This window comes from Oryzias latipes, chromosome 1 (assembly GCF_002234675.1).
Source record: "Oryzias latipes chromosome 1, ASM223467v1".
NCBI classification, from domain to species: Eukaryota; Metazoa; Chordata; class Actinopteri; order Beloniformes; family Adrianichthyidae; genus Oryzias; species Oryzias latipes.
In genome coordinates, this window is record NC_019859.2 from 8,754,975 (window position 1) to 8,767,932 (window position 12,958).

Sequence of the window (12,958 nt, forward strand, 5' to 3'; positions counted from 1 at the left end):
TCCCGTTTTGTGACAATTCTTTTGCTTAGTTGCGTCTTGGAGTCTCCCATGGATCTATTTTTGCCCAAAAGTTTATGTGAACTTTGACCTGAGCGAGTCATGTTAGGCCTGCCCTTTTGCAGTTTCTTTTATAACTTCCTGGTTGAGTCTTTGTGTAATTGGGCCAGTCTGCATATTTCTAGGAAAGGTTTTCCATCCTTTTGGGTTTATTTCATGTTCTGTGTCTTTGTGATCTTTCATGCAAAGAAACAAACAAAATGATAACGTTTATCTAGAAGGAAACAAACTGTGTCAAAACCTCAGCAGTGTTTTTTATTGTTTTCCGTTGGTACAAAAACAGTCTGAGGCAAAACTGCATAGCTGTGATAACAAACCAAGAGTCATACATAAACGCATTAAAATGACAAAAAGACAAAAAAGTCCATTAACTAGTGGTTAGGTCAAGAGGTGCCTGTTTAGTTAAAAAAAAACAATCTATCTTACTTTATTAAAAAGCTGAACTTCTAGAGAAGAAACAGTCACAGTTAAATGAAGATGAGTATCAGGAATGACCTCATGGGGGCTACTAGAGAACACTATACAGAGTTCAAAACTAAACAATGCTTGTTTAAAACACCTTTTACATTTTTGATTTGGTTGGAAGAAACAAAAAAACTCCTTTTCAGATACTTCCAGTCGCAAGCAGCTTCACAAGTTTCCCATAATGCACTTTTCATATGAATTAAGGTCAAAATGAATAGACAGATTAGGCAACAGTTTACCTGATTTCAGAGAAAGAAGATCCCAGAGTTTTGAGTTACATTTCACATTTTTTGACACTCCAGTGTTGTCCAGAAAATAGATTTTGTCAGATGTTTAGGAAAAACACAGGCAACTTTCCTGCTGTTGAACCGATTCACTAAAGAGGCACAAGAATAAATAGAGGAATTAAACTACAACTTTTGCCAAAAGGGCTTCCACCTGCAAACTGAGTTAAATAGAAGTACAAAAAAATCTGTCAGGAATCTACCAGATGAATGCACTTATTTGGAAATTTAAAAAAAAGGTTTACTTAAGTTACAGCCCCCTCCCTTTGTTGGTTAATGCTGTGAAGTCACAGGAGTTTTCTAGTCCAGCGGGCTTTGGAAGATGAGTCTGATGCAGGGCGTGTCGGCGCTCAGCGGCTGGATACAGAATGGGCAGGCCTGCGTGCCGTGCGGCAGCGGGATCTGACTCCAGTACGCCGCTGTCTTTTCAGAGCAGACATGTCCACACGGGACGAAGGCGTGGGTGGGGGGCTCCGCGTCCACGTAGAAGCCCGGCTCGCAGCCGAGCCACAACGGCACGTAGGGCCCCCTCGCCCGACACATGGGACACTCCCAATCCTGATGCTCCGCCTCATCCGCAGGGCTGCGGCGCCCCGCCCAGCCGTGGTACCCGTGCACGTGGCCACAGCGCAGATACACCCAGGGCTGCTTCTCCACCACCACGGCCTTGTGTCGTAGACTGGGGAAGGCCAAAGTGTTGAAACCCACGGGGCACTGCGGACGCCCGGCGTTGAGTTCCTGCCGCAGCGCCTCCAGGTGTTTGATGGTGGGGGTGAGGGCAAGTCCCTCCGCCGTGCGCCATAGCAGGGTGGCTCCACAGAGGTCGATCAGTGAGCCGTCCACCAGCTCATTGGACTCTGACTCCACCTGGATCAAACAGATCATGTAATTTACTCTTTAAGCCTCCATCCATCAATCTTTGGAACCATCTGAATCCTTTTCAGTGTCTGCGCCAACAGTCCCACCCACTAATCAGAGGCAACTTGCTAAAGAACTACTGCCGCACTGCAGAATCTATGTCCTAGAAAACAACAAGTTTTTGGTTTTAGCTAAAAACAGCATAATCATATTTAAAAAAACACTGGGAATGTTTTTTTTAAAATAGATTAAAAGATGATTAGAGTGGGTTCTATAAGAAAAAAAATGCAAATATGCCAAAAGTCTTCTAATTCCAGGACAAGGTTTGCAAAAACAAACAATAGGTTCACATAAAGATCAATAAAACAAATAATCAAGAATGAAATCTCAAAGGAGAACAGAGTTTTCCAACTTGCCTTCAGTTTTCCTATAGACCATGTGCTGAAAATTCTATTGTTCTGGCACAATTTGGTTCAGTATCAGGAAACGCAACTTTTTTCTGCAATTTTCCAAATCATGTTTTACCCCAAAACATAAGAGGGATTTCCTATTTGATTGTCATTTTGGACAATCAAAACCCCACAAACTGCACTTGTCTGTGCGTACCACTCACCATCTTCTCTCTGTGCTGTGATGATCTGGTCTCCCGGAGCGCAAAGACATTGCCGCACACAGAGATTTCCCTCCACAAACCGGGTTTGGAGTCCTGACTGAAGCCGTTGTGAGGATGCATCACCAGCACACCGTTGGTGGTCAGTCCATCCATCTGACCGTCCCGCATCCTCCACTTGGCTGCCTTCTCCTGTGAGGAACAAAACAGTTTTTTTCTTTTAGCACCATCAAACAGTTGATTAATTAGTAAATCACTCGATCGTTTGCTGCAGTGATCTGTTCGTCTGACCCCGAGGAAGATGTTTTTGGAGGAGTCGAAGCCTGCAGCGTAGATCCGAGCAGAGAAGGGAGGGTTTCTCTGGCAGATGATGCGGCAGGCGAAGCGGGAGATGGTGCTCTGAGTGGTTTGGTTGTCAGTGAGGATCTGCCCTCCAGGCAATGTATCAATCACCACGAAGTCAATAGGACTCTCTGTGGAACGACCGATCTGTAATTATTAGAACAGGAGAGCAAAGGCCTCACGTTTCTGTGTTTTAGTGGCATCTTGACAGGAGTTTACCAACCATAGATCTTCACAAATTACTGTTTATGCTCCAGAGACACCAGGAGGTTAAAACACTGTGACCCCCTGCGGACCCAGTCTTCACTTTCACATTCATGAGACCACGACGACACCAGCGCTCAATGTCAGTTTCAAAAGCTTGTAACAGAGATGAAAGTTTGTTTTCAGACAAAGAGCTTCAAGATTTCACCTTCCTCTAGTAAAGGGGCAGAGGTCAAAGTGTAAAACAAAGCCTAAAGAAAGGCAAACAGCTCTAAGGAAAATAAAAATGATAAAAAAAAAAAAAGAAAAACACAAATTATTAATCAACCTTCAGACGCAGAATCATGCTAAACGCACGAAACAAAATGCTTCTAACACTAAACTACATGATAAGGTAATTTAAAAAAGGCCAAACACTACGTTATTAATGCTAAAATCCTGAAATGAAATGCTAAGCTACATTCTAATGTGTCCTTCCTCCCTCTCCTGTCACACACTACAATCATGTAAATGTACATTTTGCATGCCATGCTAATAGAATGATTTTAGCTCAATGTTGGCATTATCCTCTCATGATGACCTAGATGCATCTCACCTGGAACATGTCGGTGTTGCTGTCATGTGTGTACTCCACCACCACCGTCTGCACTCGCGAGAGAGTGTATGAAATACTGTGCTGCTCCTTGTTGCTGACAGCCTAAAAAAATAAAAATAAAAGAGGGGGGGGGGGGGGGCACAAAACTTCAAGATGTTAAAAGCATGAAACACACGAAGGGGTTGTTTTAATGTCTCACTATTCTTGTTAAAAATTCCATAGGCAGTTAGTGTGTAACGTAGCTTTCTACAGAGTGGTACTGATGATACATCTAAGAGCAAAGTAGAAAAACATTTCAGAATTCATTTATCAGTTGAGTTTTACCTTGACAGCCTGTGGCGTGCTGGATGTGTGAACTGTGCTGGGCTTCACGCCGTTGGCCTTGGTCCTACGACACAGCGCGAAGCGACTTTTCTGCCTCCCTTTTTCGCCACCGGGCAGAGAGCCGTTACATCTAGAGAGAACAGGCGCAAAATATTATACGGTTAAAAATGTGAAAAGGAAATTTGGATTTTATTCATCAAATTGACATTGTTTTTTTTTTCCTCCTTCAATTCTTAAATGTTTTTAGTCTGAGAATTACATTTACAGGCAGAGCCTGATGTCTCCATGAGTGTGTATGATATAGGCAGAATTTTTCTATGTCTGTTTTGGAGAAGTTTCAGCTTTGACAGTGTTCGTACATCCATATTTGGCCGTTAGCCTAAATTCAGGCTGACTAAACATACCTTGGACTGGTTAACACTTTATTTGAAAGAGTTTTAATCCGTTTCTGAAGGACTTTAGCAGTGTTTGGGAGGGCAAAAAGAGGCTACGACCAGAATTAAGAGCCGTGGTTATGAGGTTTACTATTGCTCAACTGGACCTCACTTAAATAAAATTGAAACAAAGATTAATACTTTCATTCTAATACTTTGAGCCCGTCTTAAAGTGCAGCGAGATTCAGCTGGGAGTGGATTTAGCTGAAGGTTGCCCTTTAGAGCCAATCTGCCGCCAGCCGAGGGTTGAACAAACACAGCTTCAGTTAAATATGGAGCCTTTCTTACTCTGGATAAGCACACTTCCTGCATTTGAGATACAGAGGCAAGCCCAGACCTCTGGAACAAGCTCTACTGCTAGACACAAAACTGGTGTTTTCACAGCCTACAGGCTCTTCAACATGAAACCAAAATGAGCGCGGTAACTGCAGGTTACAGTTTGTTTAAATCCACACGTAGACACAGTCCTGTGAAAGCAAACAAAAGGTTTGAAACCAGAGGAGCCGCAACTTTCCTGATGCCCCCTGACCTCCTGCAGCTAACGGGCTTCAGCCAGGAAGTCGTTTGGGGTCAAGTTTCTGAGCACTTTCCTGAGTTTAGATCGAAGGCGCCAAAAAAGAGCTGACGCTGAAGGACACGGCTCAGATCGACGGTTGTTCTCACAGTTAGGCGCTTCGTGCGGACTAATCCCAGGACTAAACTACCAGGTTTCAAACATGCATCAAGGTGTGGAGTATTTAGGTGAAAAACAAGAGGATCATTTTTTCTGTTTGAAGCCTGCTGGGGGGTTTCACCAGGAAAGAAGAAACGCCTTAAGACACACACTGTGCTAAATGATCAGACATCAAAGAGATCAACATGAATAATGTGATTTCCTGCCGAGCAGCACCACAGACATGAAGTCAGTCTGGGCTTTTTTTTACATTTGCCTGAAGTTTTTTTTTACCTTTGCGTCTTCAGGTCCGCAGCCTTTGCAGCACAAAAACCTTTTGTGAAAAGGAGTTTATGATCCTTGGAACTCACTGGAATAAATGAAATCATCTTTTCTTTTCATAGTTCTTGGGTTTGTTGGATAAAGTTACAGTTTTAATATCAATTAATCAAATCCATTCATAGTTTTTCTTTTAATTTCTTTAGTTAAGCAGAAGAATTACAATTTAGTTTATTATGAATAAAATAATTAATCATTGTAATAATATAAAATAAACCTTTGTTCATTTTAATATAAATACTTAAGTGAAAACTGTTTTATTGTAAAAGCCTTTCCAATGGTCTATTAATTATTATTATGCCGTTTTTATCCTCAAAAAAACCCTGTGTTGTTTTCTAGGACAAAGTTTCTGCAGAGCGACAATAATTAAGTAGAAAGTTGCATCTTGGTTGTGGGCGTAAATGTTGTTGCGGAGCAATCCCGCCCCCCTTCCCGTAACCCATAACTTATTTAAGCAGTTTCTTTTGTATTTTATTCTAGGATTTGAGCATTATTAGGCAGTGTTTGGCCTTTTTTAGTTACATTATGTAGTTTAGCATTGAAAGCATTTTGATTTTTGCATTAAGCATTATTCTGCACCTGAAGCTAGCTCGTCTGCTAGCTTACAGCCCCTCGCACCCCCAACCTAACATTCCCAATGCAATATTGGAGCCATCCAGCAGTACAGTTTTAAACGCTTCTGAAAATGGAGCAGAGCAGGGAGCTTGTGACCCACCCATCATAGTTTCTACGTAACAAATGTTATTTTTAAAACTGACTTTTTTTGTCTGCTCCTGATTCACAACGATTTGAAAAAAGAAATACTAAGAAATGCAATTTTAAGATTAATTTTTATTACATATTTCCTCCATCGTCGGAAAAATGCCACAAAAACACAATTTTCTTCAAAGCGGGTTTTTAAAATCTGATATTGGATAAACCAGATTGATGTTTAGGATCAATGCGTTAAGACGTTTCTGCAGATCCTGATGTTCTGTTGTGAGAAGGTGATGACCGGTTCTCCACCTGCTGCTGCTGTTCAGTCGAAAATGGGCGGAGCTGCAGCAATTTTTTGTTGATGTAGGTTGAAGATGCGTTCTACTGCAGTGATTCCCAAACCACGGGCCGCAGACCGGTACCGGTCCATGAGACAGTTGGTACCGAGCCACGAAGGGGGAAAAAAATAACTCAAATTTTTTATTTTGGAAAACTACTGGACTCTCCACCACATCCAACTCATTCTTGACATCTGTCAAGTCGCTCGGTAGTGTGTTGAAAATCCATCTGCTTCTTTCCTAAAGCGGCCGCCAAACTCTAAAACGACCAAGCTAGCAAAGTTTAGCTGAAGAGAGCAAGAGAGGAAACAGAAGAGCCTTCAACTTTAAAGAAAAAGAAAACTGCCTTTAACAGACAAAAACCAGGAGTCTTTACTGCAAATATGGATTTATTGAGACACTTGTTTCCACTCACTATGATAAAACAAATGCATAATATTCAGCTACTAGCTGTCTAATGTACGAGGACGCGGCTAACAAAGCTGTTCAAACTCTGGAAAATACCAGGTTTAGTCTCTGTTTTTCTTTGTATTTATCCGTCACACCTTAAAACTCTGAAAAGGCTGAAGTTGGCATCGGATTTTAGCTTCAACTTTGACAATTATGGGTAAAGGGAAAACTTGCGTCACAATTTAGGGATTCCTACATGAAATCTGGTGAACAAATAAACTTTAAACCAACTGTATTAACAGAAGATGGACTTTACCCTCAAAAGTTAAGAGAAATTAGAAGCTAAAATAATTCAAATTAAAATTAAAAAATCAGACGGCCACTTTAGCCTCATACAGGCCAGTCTGTGAGAATATTGTCCGACACTAAACCGCTCCGTGGCCTAAAGAAGGTTGAAGACCACTGTTCTGCTTAGTTTCTACAGGTGTACTTCCTCCTCCTCTCTCTTCCGAATTTGTTTAATTAAAGTTTAAACTTCATTTCCATGTTTGTGTTTGATTTTCTCGACCTGGATAACCAAACACTTTTTAATTGATCTAAACATCTTTGAGAAGTCAGAGCTTGCAGCTTCCTGTTCTCATGTTGGAGCCTCCTTATGTATTTTAATTTTGACAAAATAAGACAGACAGTGCGAAGTGGTTTAACCCCATGAGCAGCAGTCTTACCCCAGCACGATGAGCTCGCCATATTTGACTGGTGCTTTGGTGGACACCTTGGAGGTGGAGATGTTTTCCTGACCCAATGAGAACATCTGTGAAGCTTTCTCAGTGAAGAAAGTGTGAGGACTTTCCTGTGGCGTCACCATCAAAGCACCGCCATCAGCTCAGCTGCACAGCAGATCACCTGTGGACAAACATCAGATTCAAAAATCAACTCTCATGGTCTTAGCTGCTGACAAATGAGACATAAAACATCTTCATCTTTAGAGAACGTCACTTTAAATATTCTATTCAGAACTTAAAAATCGTCTTTTTGCATTCATAGAGGAGAACAAGAGGCCTTAAACACAACACCACTCAGAGCTACAATACACCCACAACGCCTTTGTGCGGCGAGCAAGCGGACCAAACAATGTAGGTATTCACTCCAGCACACTGAGTGGGGTTGTTAGGTGTAAAACAGTCGTTTGCATCCATGACTCACACGAGGAACACTGCAACTGATGTGAAAACACATTTATGTCCTCAAAAAAACAAACAAGCAGAGCATTCATTTAGCGACACGGCTCCACGTCACAAGGCTGAGGGGAAACCGTCACAACGTTAAACCGCGTCAAACTCTGCACTCATCTTAACCTGGGTTCAAATTTGTTTCTGGTTATTTAAAAAAAAAATTAAAAAGTCACCGCCAACAGGATTTTTAGAAGAGTTAGTTATGGTCAAATATTGAGGCCTTACTCTGTACTTTATTCTGAAAATATTGAGCTGATTTTCGACATAAAAGCTACTTTAATCAAACCTTTCTGCAAGTCTTTACCCTGGAGAAACCATGGGGTCAAAATTGTTTGCCATTTCCCCCCCCTTTTTAAATTTTTTGGCGACTGTAAATTGCTGCCATCCAGAATGAACAAAGAAAATGATTGTTCTTGGGTTCTCCAGGGAAAAGTATTACTGACAGAAAGTTGATTCCAAAACCAATTGAAATACTACAATGAGCAGATTCAGAAAAAGTTTCCTTAATGTCGTCCAGACAATCATTAAAGAAAGCGTGTCTTACAGGAAATGAGACCAACAAACTCAGGACATTTGATGTGTCGACAAAAAAAGGGACAAAAGCAGGCTTCTGTTTTCAGGAAAAACTGAAACATGATTACGTTATTTACCCATAAATATTACCTTTTATCTTTTATTGCAGATAATTTTAGAAAACACTCAACTGATACAATCAGATTTTATGATTTTAATCCAAGAGAATAGATTCCCCCCCCCCCCCCCCCCCCCCCAATGTACTGATCTGCACAAAGTTCGTAAGTGCACTGAGAAAGTTTCCAAACGTACTTTTGCTGCTCTAGATGTTTTTGTGTTCCCAGAATGTTCGACTTGTGGTTTTTACTGGTCTTGCTCAATATGTGCACTAAACACTGAACTGAGATTACCTGCAAGTAAACTGAGATCTTTGTTTTTAATGGAAATTGGGGTTTTTTAAGACCCACACCGATGAAAATCATGCTTTTGGTGTTTGTAACATGTACTTATGGCGTTTTTCTGACGATGGAGAACACGTCTAAAGAAAATTAAGCCTAAAATTGCATTTCTGAATATTTCTTTATTCGAATTGCTGTGAATCAGAAGCAGACGAAAAAAATAGTGATGGAAAAAAGGAGCTTATTTGTGACGAAGAAAAAAAGCAGGGCGGTCAACCTTCCCTCATTCTGATGCATTCGCTTGCAGACGACTAGATCCATGTATGTTTTTGTTTTCCTCATCTGAGCTGCTATCGGGCTAAAAACTGTAGGTCTGGATAGCTCCAGTTGTTGCTCAGCAGTTTTGTTGCATCGCTTATGTTAGGTTGTGGGTGTGAGGGGCTGTAAACTAGCCAGATAATGTGTAAACAGAGAGCTCTCAGAAATGCGGAGTTGAAGGGCGGTGGGCGCACTTTGTCCCAACGGCCCCGACTATCGGCAACAACTCAGAGTTGAATTGCTTTGAATAAAAACAGAACAATAATAATTAAAAGTAGGCCTGCACAATATACCGCAAATTTATCGTTATCGCAATATCCAGCTCTGCAATATGCATATCGCAAAAGACGGCGAATATCGCAATAAATCGCAAACCCAAAATGTGTTAAAACAATCTTCTAGCAGCTTGAAGCATTTAACGAATCAAATAAATCCCTTTATGCTTTGACCAATCAGATGGACGCCTTCCCATTGTTGACCAATCAGATGGAGGCCTATTATGTTAACCCCTGGTCCTGAAGAGCCTCAACCCTGCCTGTTTTCCAGCTCTCCGTAACCAGCTTGCTGTTGATTGGCTGACTCAAGTGATTTCACATCCTGATTGACTGATTTTGGTTATCATTATCGAGCAGTCTAGGGAGAATTGGAAAACAGACAGGGTTGAGGCTCTTGAGGACCAGGGTTAGCCACCCTGACGTTTGTCCCCCATGTCGATGAGGGTCATTTGGAGTATAATTTTTAAACTGTTGCAATGAAATGGGAATGATGTTTTTGTTTATTTTTCTATTTGTTTATTTACCGCAAATTTATCGTTATCGCAATATTGATCACTAATATCGCATATCGCAAGTTTTCCTCATATCGTGCAGCCCTAATTAAAAGACATTTGGATTTGGATATTTAGCAGCTTGTCAGAGTCCACTGCAACTCCTCTGCACAACAGTATATTTCAGGAAACTAAATAGGGTTCTTTGTCCACGAAAGAAAAAACACAAATCAATATCTGAGGATCAAACTAACATAAAATCTGCTTTGAAAATTGAAATTTTTTTAGTTTAAATGTGGTTTACCGTATGTTTTATAAGAACTTGAGAAAGTCTTGGTCTTTTTTCAGCAGCGCATCACAAACATTTGTTCAACTTACGTTCTTTATGCACATTTAGCAGTTACATTTTAGTCAGCAGTCATATGAATACTGAAATTAATTATTTTTTGCTCTTATTTTAAAGGCTTACAACAATAAAACTTAGGAGGTTAAGATAAAATATTTTACTTTAGTAGTAAAAAGTTACTTCTATTTGAACTTATTTATTATAAATGCTTTTGAAGACAGCTTGCTTCAAGAATGACCTTTATCATAGCCGAACAAAGATGAATAAAAATGAATAAAAAATGAAGTGCTATTGTCCTTTAAATCAAACGTATGCATATAAGACTTTAGGAATGTCTGACTACATTTTTTAGCTTGAATTTCCCTAATTTCAGCTCATTTTCTGGGACATCTTTTAGCTGAAACCTTTGTCCTAGCATGAGTAAACAGCAGCTGATGACGCACAACTGTGAGTACCATAAAACAGAGCAATCAGCCCAAAACGCCGCCTCCTCCTCCACCTCCTCCTGTGTGTGCGCCTCACACACATCCAGAGCCTGACCAGCTCTCCACCCACACGATGACTGCAACTCACCACCGCTCTGAGAAACATTTGGTGAACCGCTGTTTTACTGCTCCGATTTATGGCTTTGAACCGTCATTGGGTTCACAATTTGCTTCCTGAAGAATTCTGGGAAATGCTTTTAAAGCATTTCCATCAATTGGTCTCAAAATGACAAATTGTTCCTCTCCATTTTTAAACAGCATAATTACTTTCCCCAGTGGATTCATAAGAAAGTGGGCCTGGAATTTCCTGACAGCTGACAGGTTGAAGGTCTTCACCCTTTTTTTGCTGCTTCGTTTAAAACCACTTTAGTTGTGTTGTAGGTCAATCTTTAGTTAAGCTTGGCATGCCAGCCTAGATCTGACTTCTGCAGACAGTCAGACAAAAGCGCAAAGGCCAAAGTTTTAGAATAATAAAAAAGGGGACAAAAGCAGCATCTGTGGGGGCAGATGCTTTGGTGAGGATGGGGTGTTAATCATTTTGCTATGCAGAACAAAGGAGACCAGCTGGGCTCCACAGACAAGGCAGAGCAACCACAACCGAGAAGGATCAGCCAAATAAGAAACCCATAGGCTTTAAAACCCAACTATTCACATTCGGAATCCCCAAATAAAGCGTAACAAAATGTTGTTGTTTTTTTAAACATAAATATACTTCACATTCACAACTACTTTACACCTCAAGTTTGATTCAGAGTCAGTTGAGAAGCAAATACAAAAGAAAGTTTAAGCATTTCAGGAAAAATAACATTCATTAAAATTTTGATTTTATAACAGCTATATAATAAACCTGTAGGAAGGAAAATGTGTAGCTTTAAGAAACATCACGGTTAATCGAAACTACAAAGACGTTTTTACATAAATCCCCTATGAAAATTTTAAAACGAAACAACTTTAGGGATCCAAAGGAAATTAAATAATCTCCCGTTTACAACAAGTTTATTCTTGAATTAGTGTTAATAGACACCAGTAAGCTAGCGTTAGCAACTGACAAAAACTAAGCTAAGCTCTGAAAAGTTTTTGGTCCAGTACAACAGCAGCTAAAAAGGACATTTACACAATTTTTGTTCTTAAAGCCACCAACATTCTCCCAAAAAAAAACTTTTAGACAAACAAAGAATAAGAAACTTAAATATTAAACTCACCTACGTTTTTTTTAATGTTCAAAGTACTCCAAATTTCTTCGGTGACTGAAGGAGCGATAAAGACGGTGCTTCAATTTTAAAAAGAAGGTTTAAAAAAGTCGTTCTTCATGAACAATTTTAAATGCACGCCACAACTAAAAACAAAACAAATAATAAACTCCGACGTCCTTTCTTCTCTTTGAGCGGCTGTAAGTTTCTGTCCCGTCTCTGCTCTTCTTCTTGGTGTTTACTGGCGGCACAATGCCAAACGGAATGGTGCACTTCCGCCACCTAGCGGTAGGAGTTGGGACCGAGCTTACCTCGTCAGAAAGGTTGGTTAATTTTTGAAAGATTTGAACTGAAAATATATTTTTAATTTGAACAAGAACACCAATAAAATAATACAATTTTAAATCAATCAATGACTTATATTAATTAATGTATTTTTTTAAAAAGTACTTAAAATAAAAAATTAAGACATTTTTGTTATTTTTTTAAATGGAATAACATTTAATTGAACTTGAATAGAAACAGAGAGATCAAAGCTGACATTTTTTAAATCAATAAATGACAATTATTGATTGACAATTGACAAATGATAAATAAAAATAAACATTGTTAATAAAGAAAAATATATAATAAAAATAACACATTTTTTTACGAGAAACAGCAAAACTAAATTAATAAACGGTCACCATACCAAGGGTTCCAGTTCAAATCATGGCGGGTGTAGACTTTGCATTAATATATATGAGTTTCATTTGTGGTACTTCTTCTGTACAGTAAAAAAAACAAAAACAAAACATGTTTCATAGTTTTAAATGGGTTTTCTAACCTCCCACCCATCCGTTCCACAATGCCAGCTTTTGCTCTTCTTTAATGGGGTTACTACATAAGTCTATTTAAGTTGACCTTGAAGAACACTGTGTAGTACTTTTACATCCTAAGTATCAGTGTTAATCACTGTCTTGTATTCATTCTGCCCAGAATTATGACATTTCACTGAATCACATTTAGGTTTCCTCTCGCTTAATTGTGTTTTCCTTTTTATTTTGGAGGGAAAACTGTGTTTTTCTTTGACTAAAAAGAAAGTTGTCATTATTTCCAAACATAAATGTTTTTTTAATTGTC

The 12,958-nt window shown here is 39.6% G+C and overlaps 1 protein-coding gene across 2 annotated transcripts; it reads right to left on the reverse strand.

Moving 5' to 3' along the window:
- Positions 1-291: 291 nt before the first annotated feature.
- LOC101169661 (E3 ubiquitin-protein ligase pellino homolog 1) lies at positions 292-12,076 on the reverse strand. Of its 2 annotated transcripts, none has more exons than XM_011473463.3 (7): positions 11,853-12,076; positions 7,314-7,491; positions 3,740-3,869; positions 3,416-3,517; positions 2,566-2,763; positions 2,278-2,466; positions 292-1,673 (listed from the first exon to the last, which is right to left on the reverse strand). In XM_011473463.3, exons 2-7 carry the CDS (start codon positions 7,451-7,453, stop codon positions 1,107-1,109), a joined length of 1,326 nt encoding a protein of 441 aa, XP_011471765.1. In that variant the 5' UTR covers positions 7,454-7,491; positions 11,853-12,076; the 3' UTR covers positions 292-1,106. The 2 variants fall into 2 exon arrangements, with proteins under 2 accessions (XP_011471765.1, XP_004065722.1); XM_004065674.4 differs by having other exon boundaries at positions 11,849-12,076.
- Between the last annotated feature and the right edge of the window lie 882 nt (positions 12,077-12,958).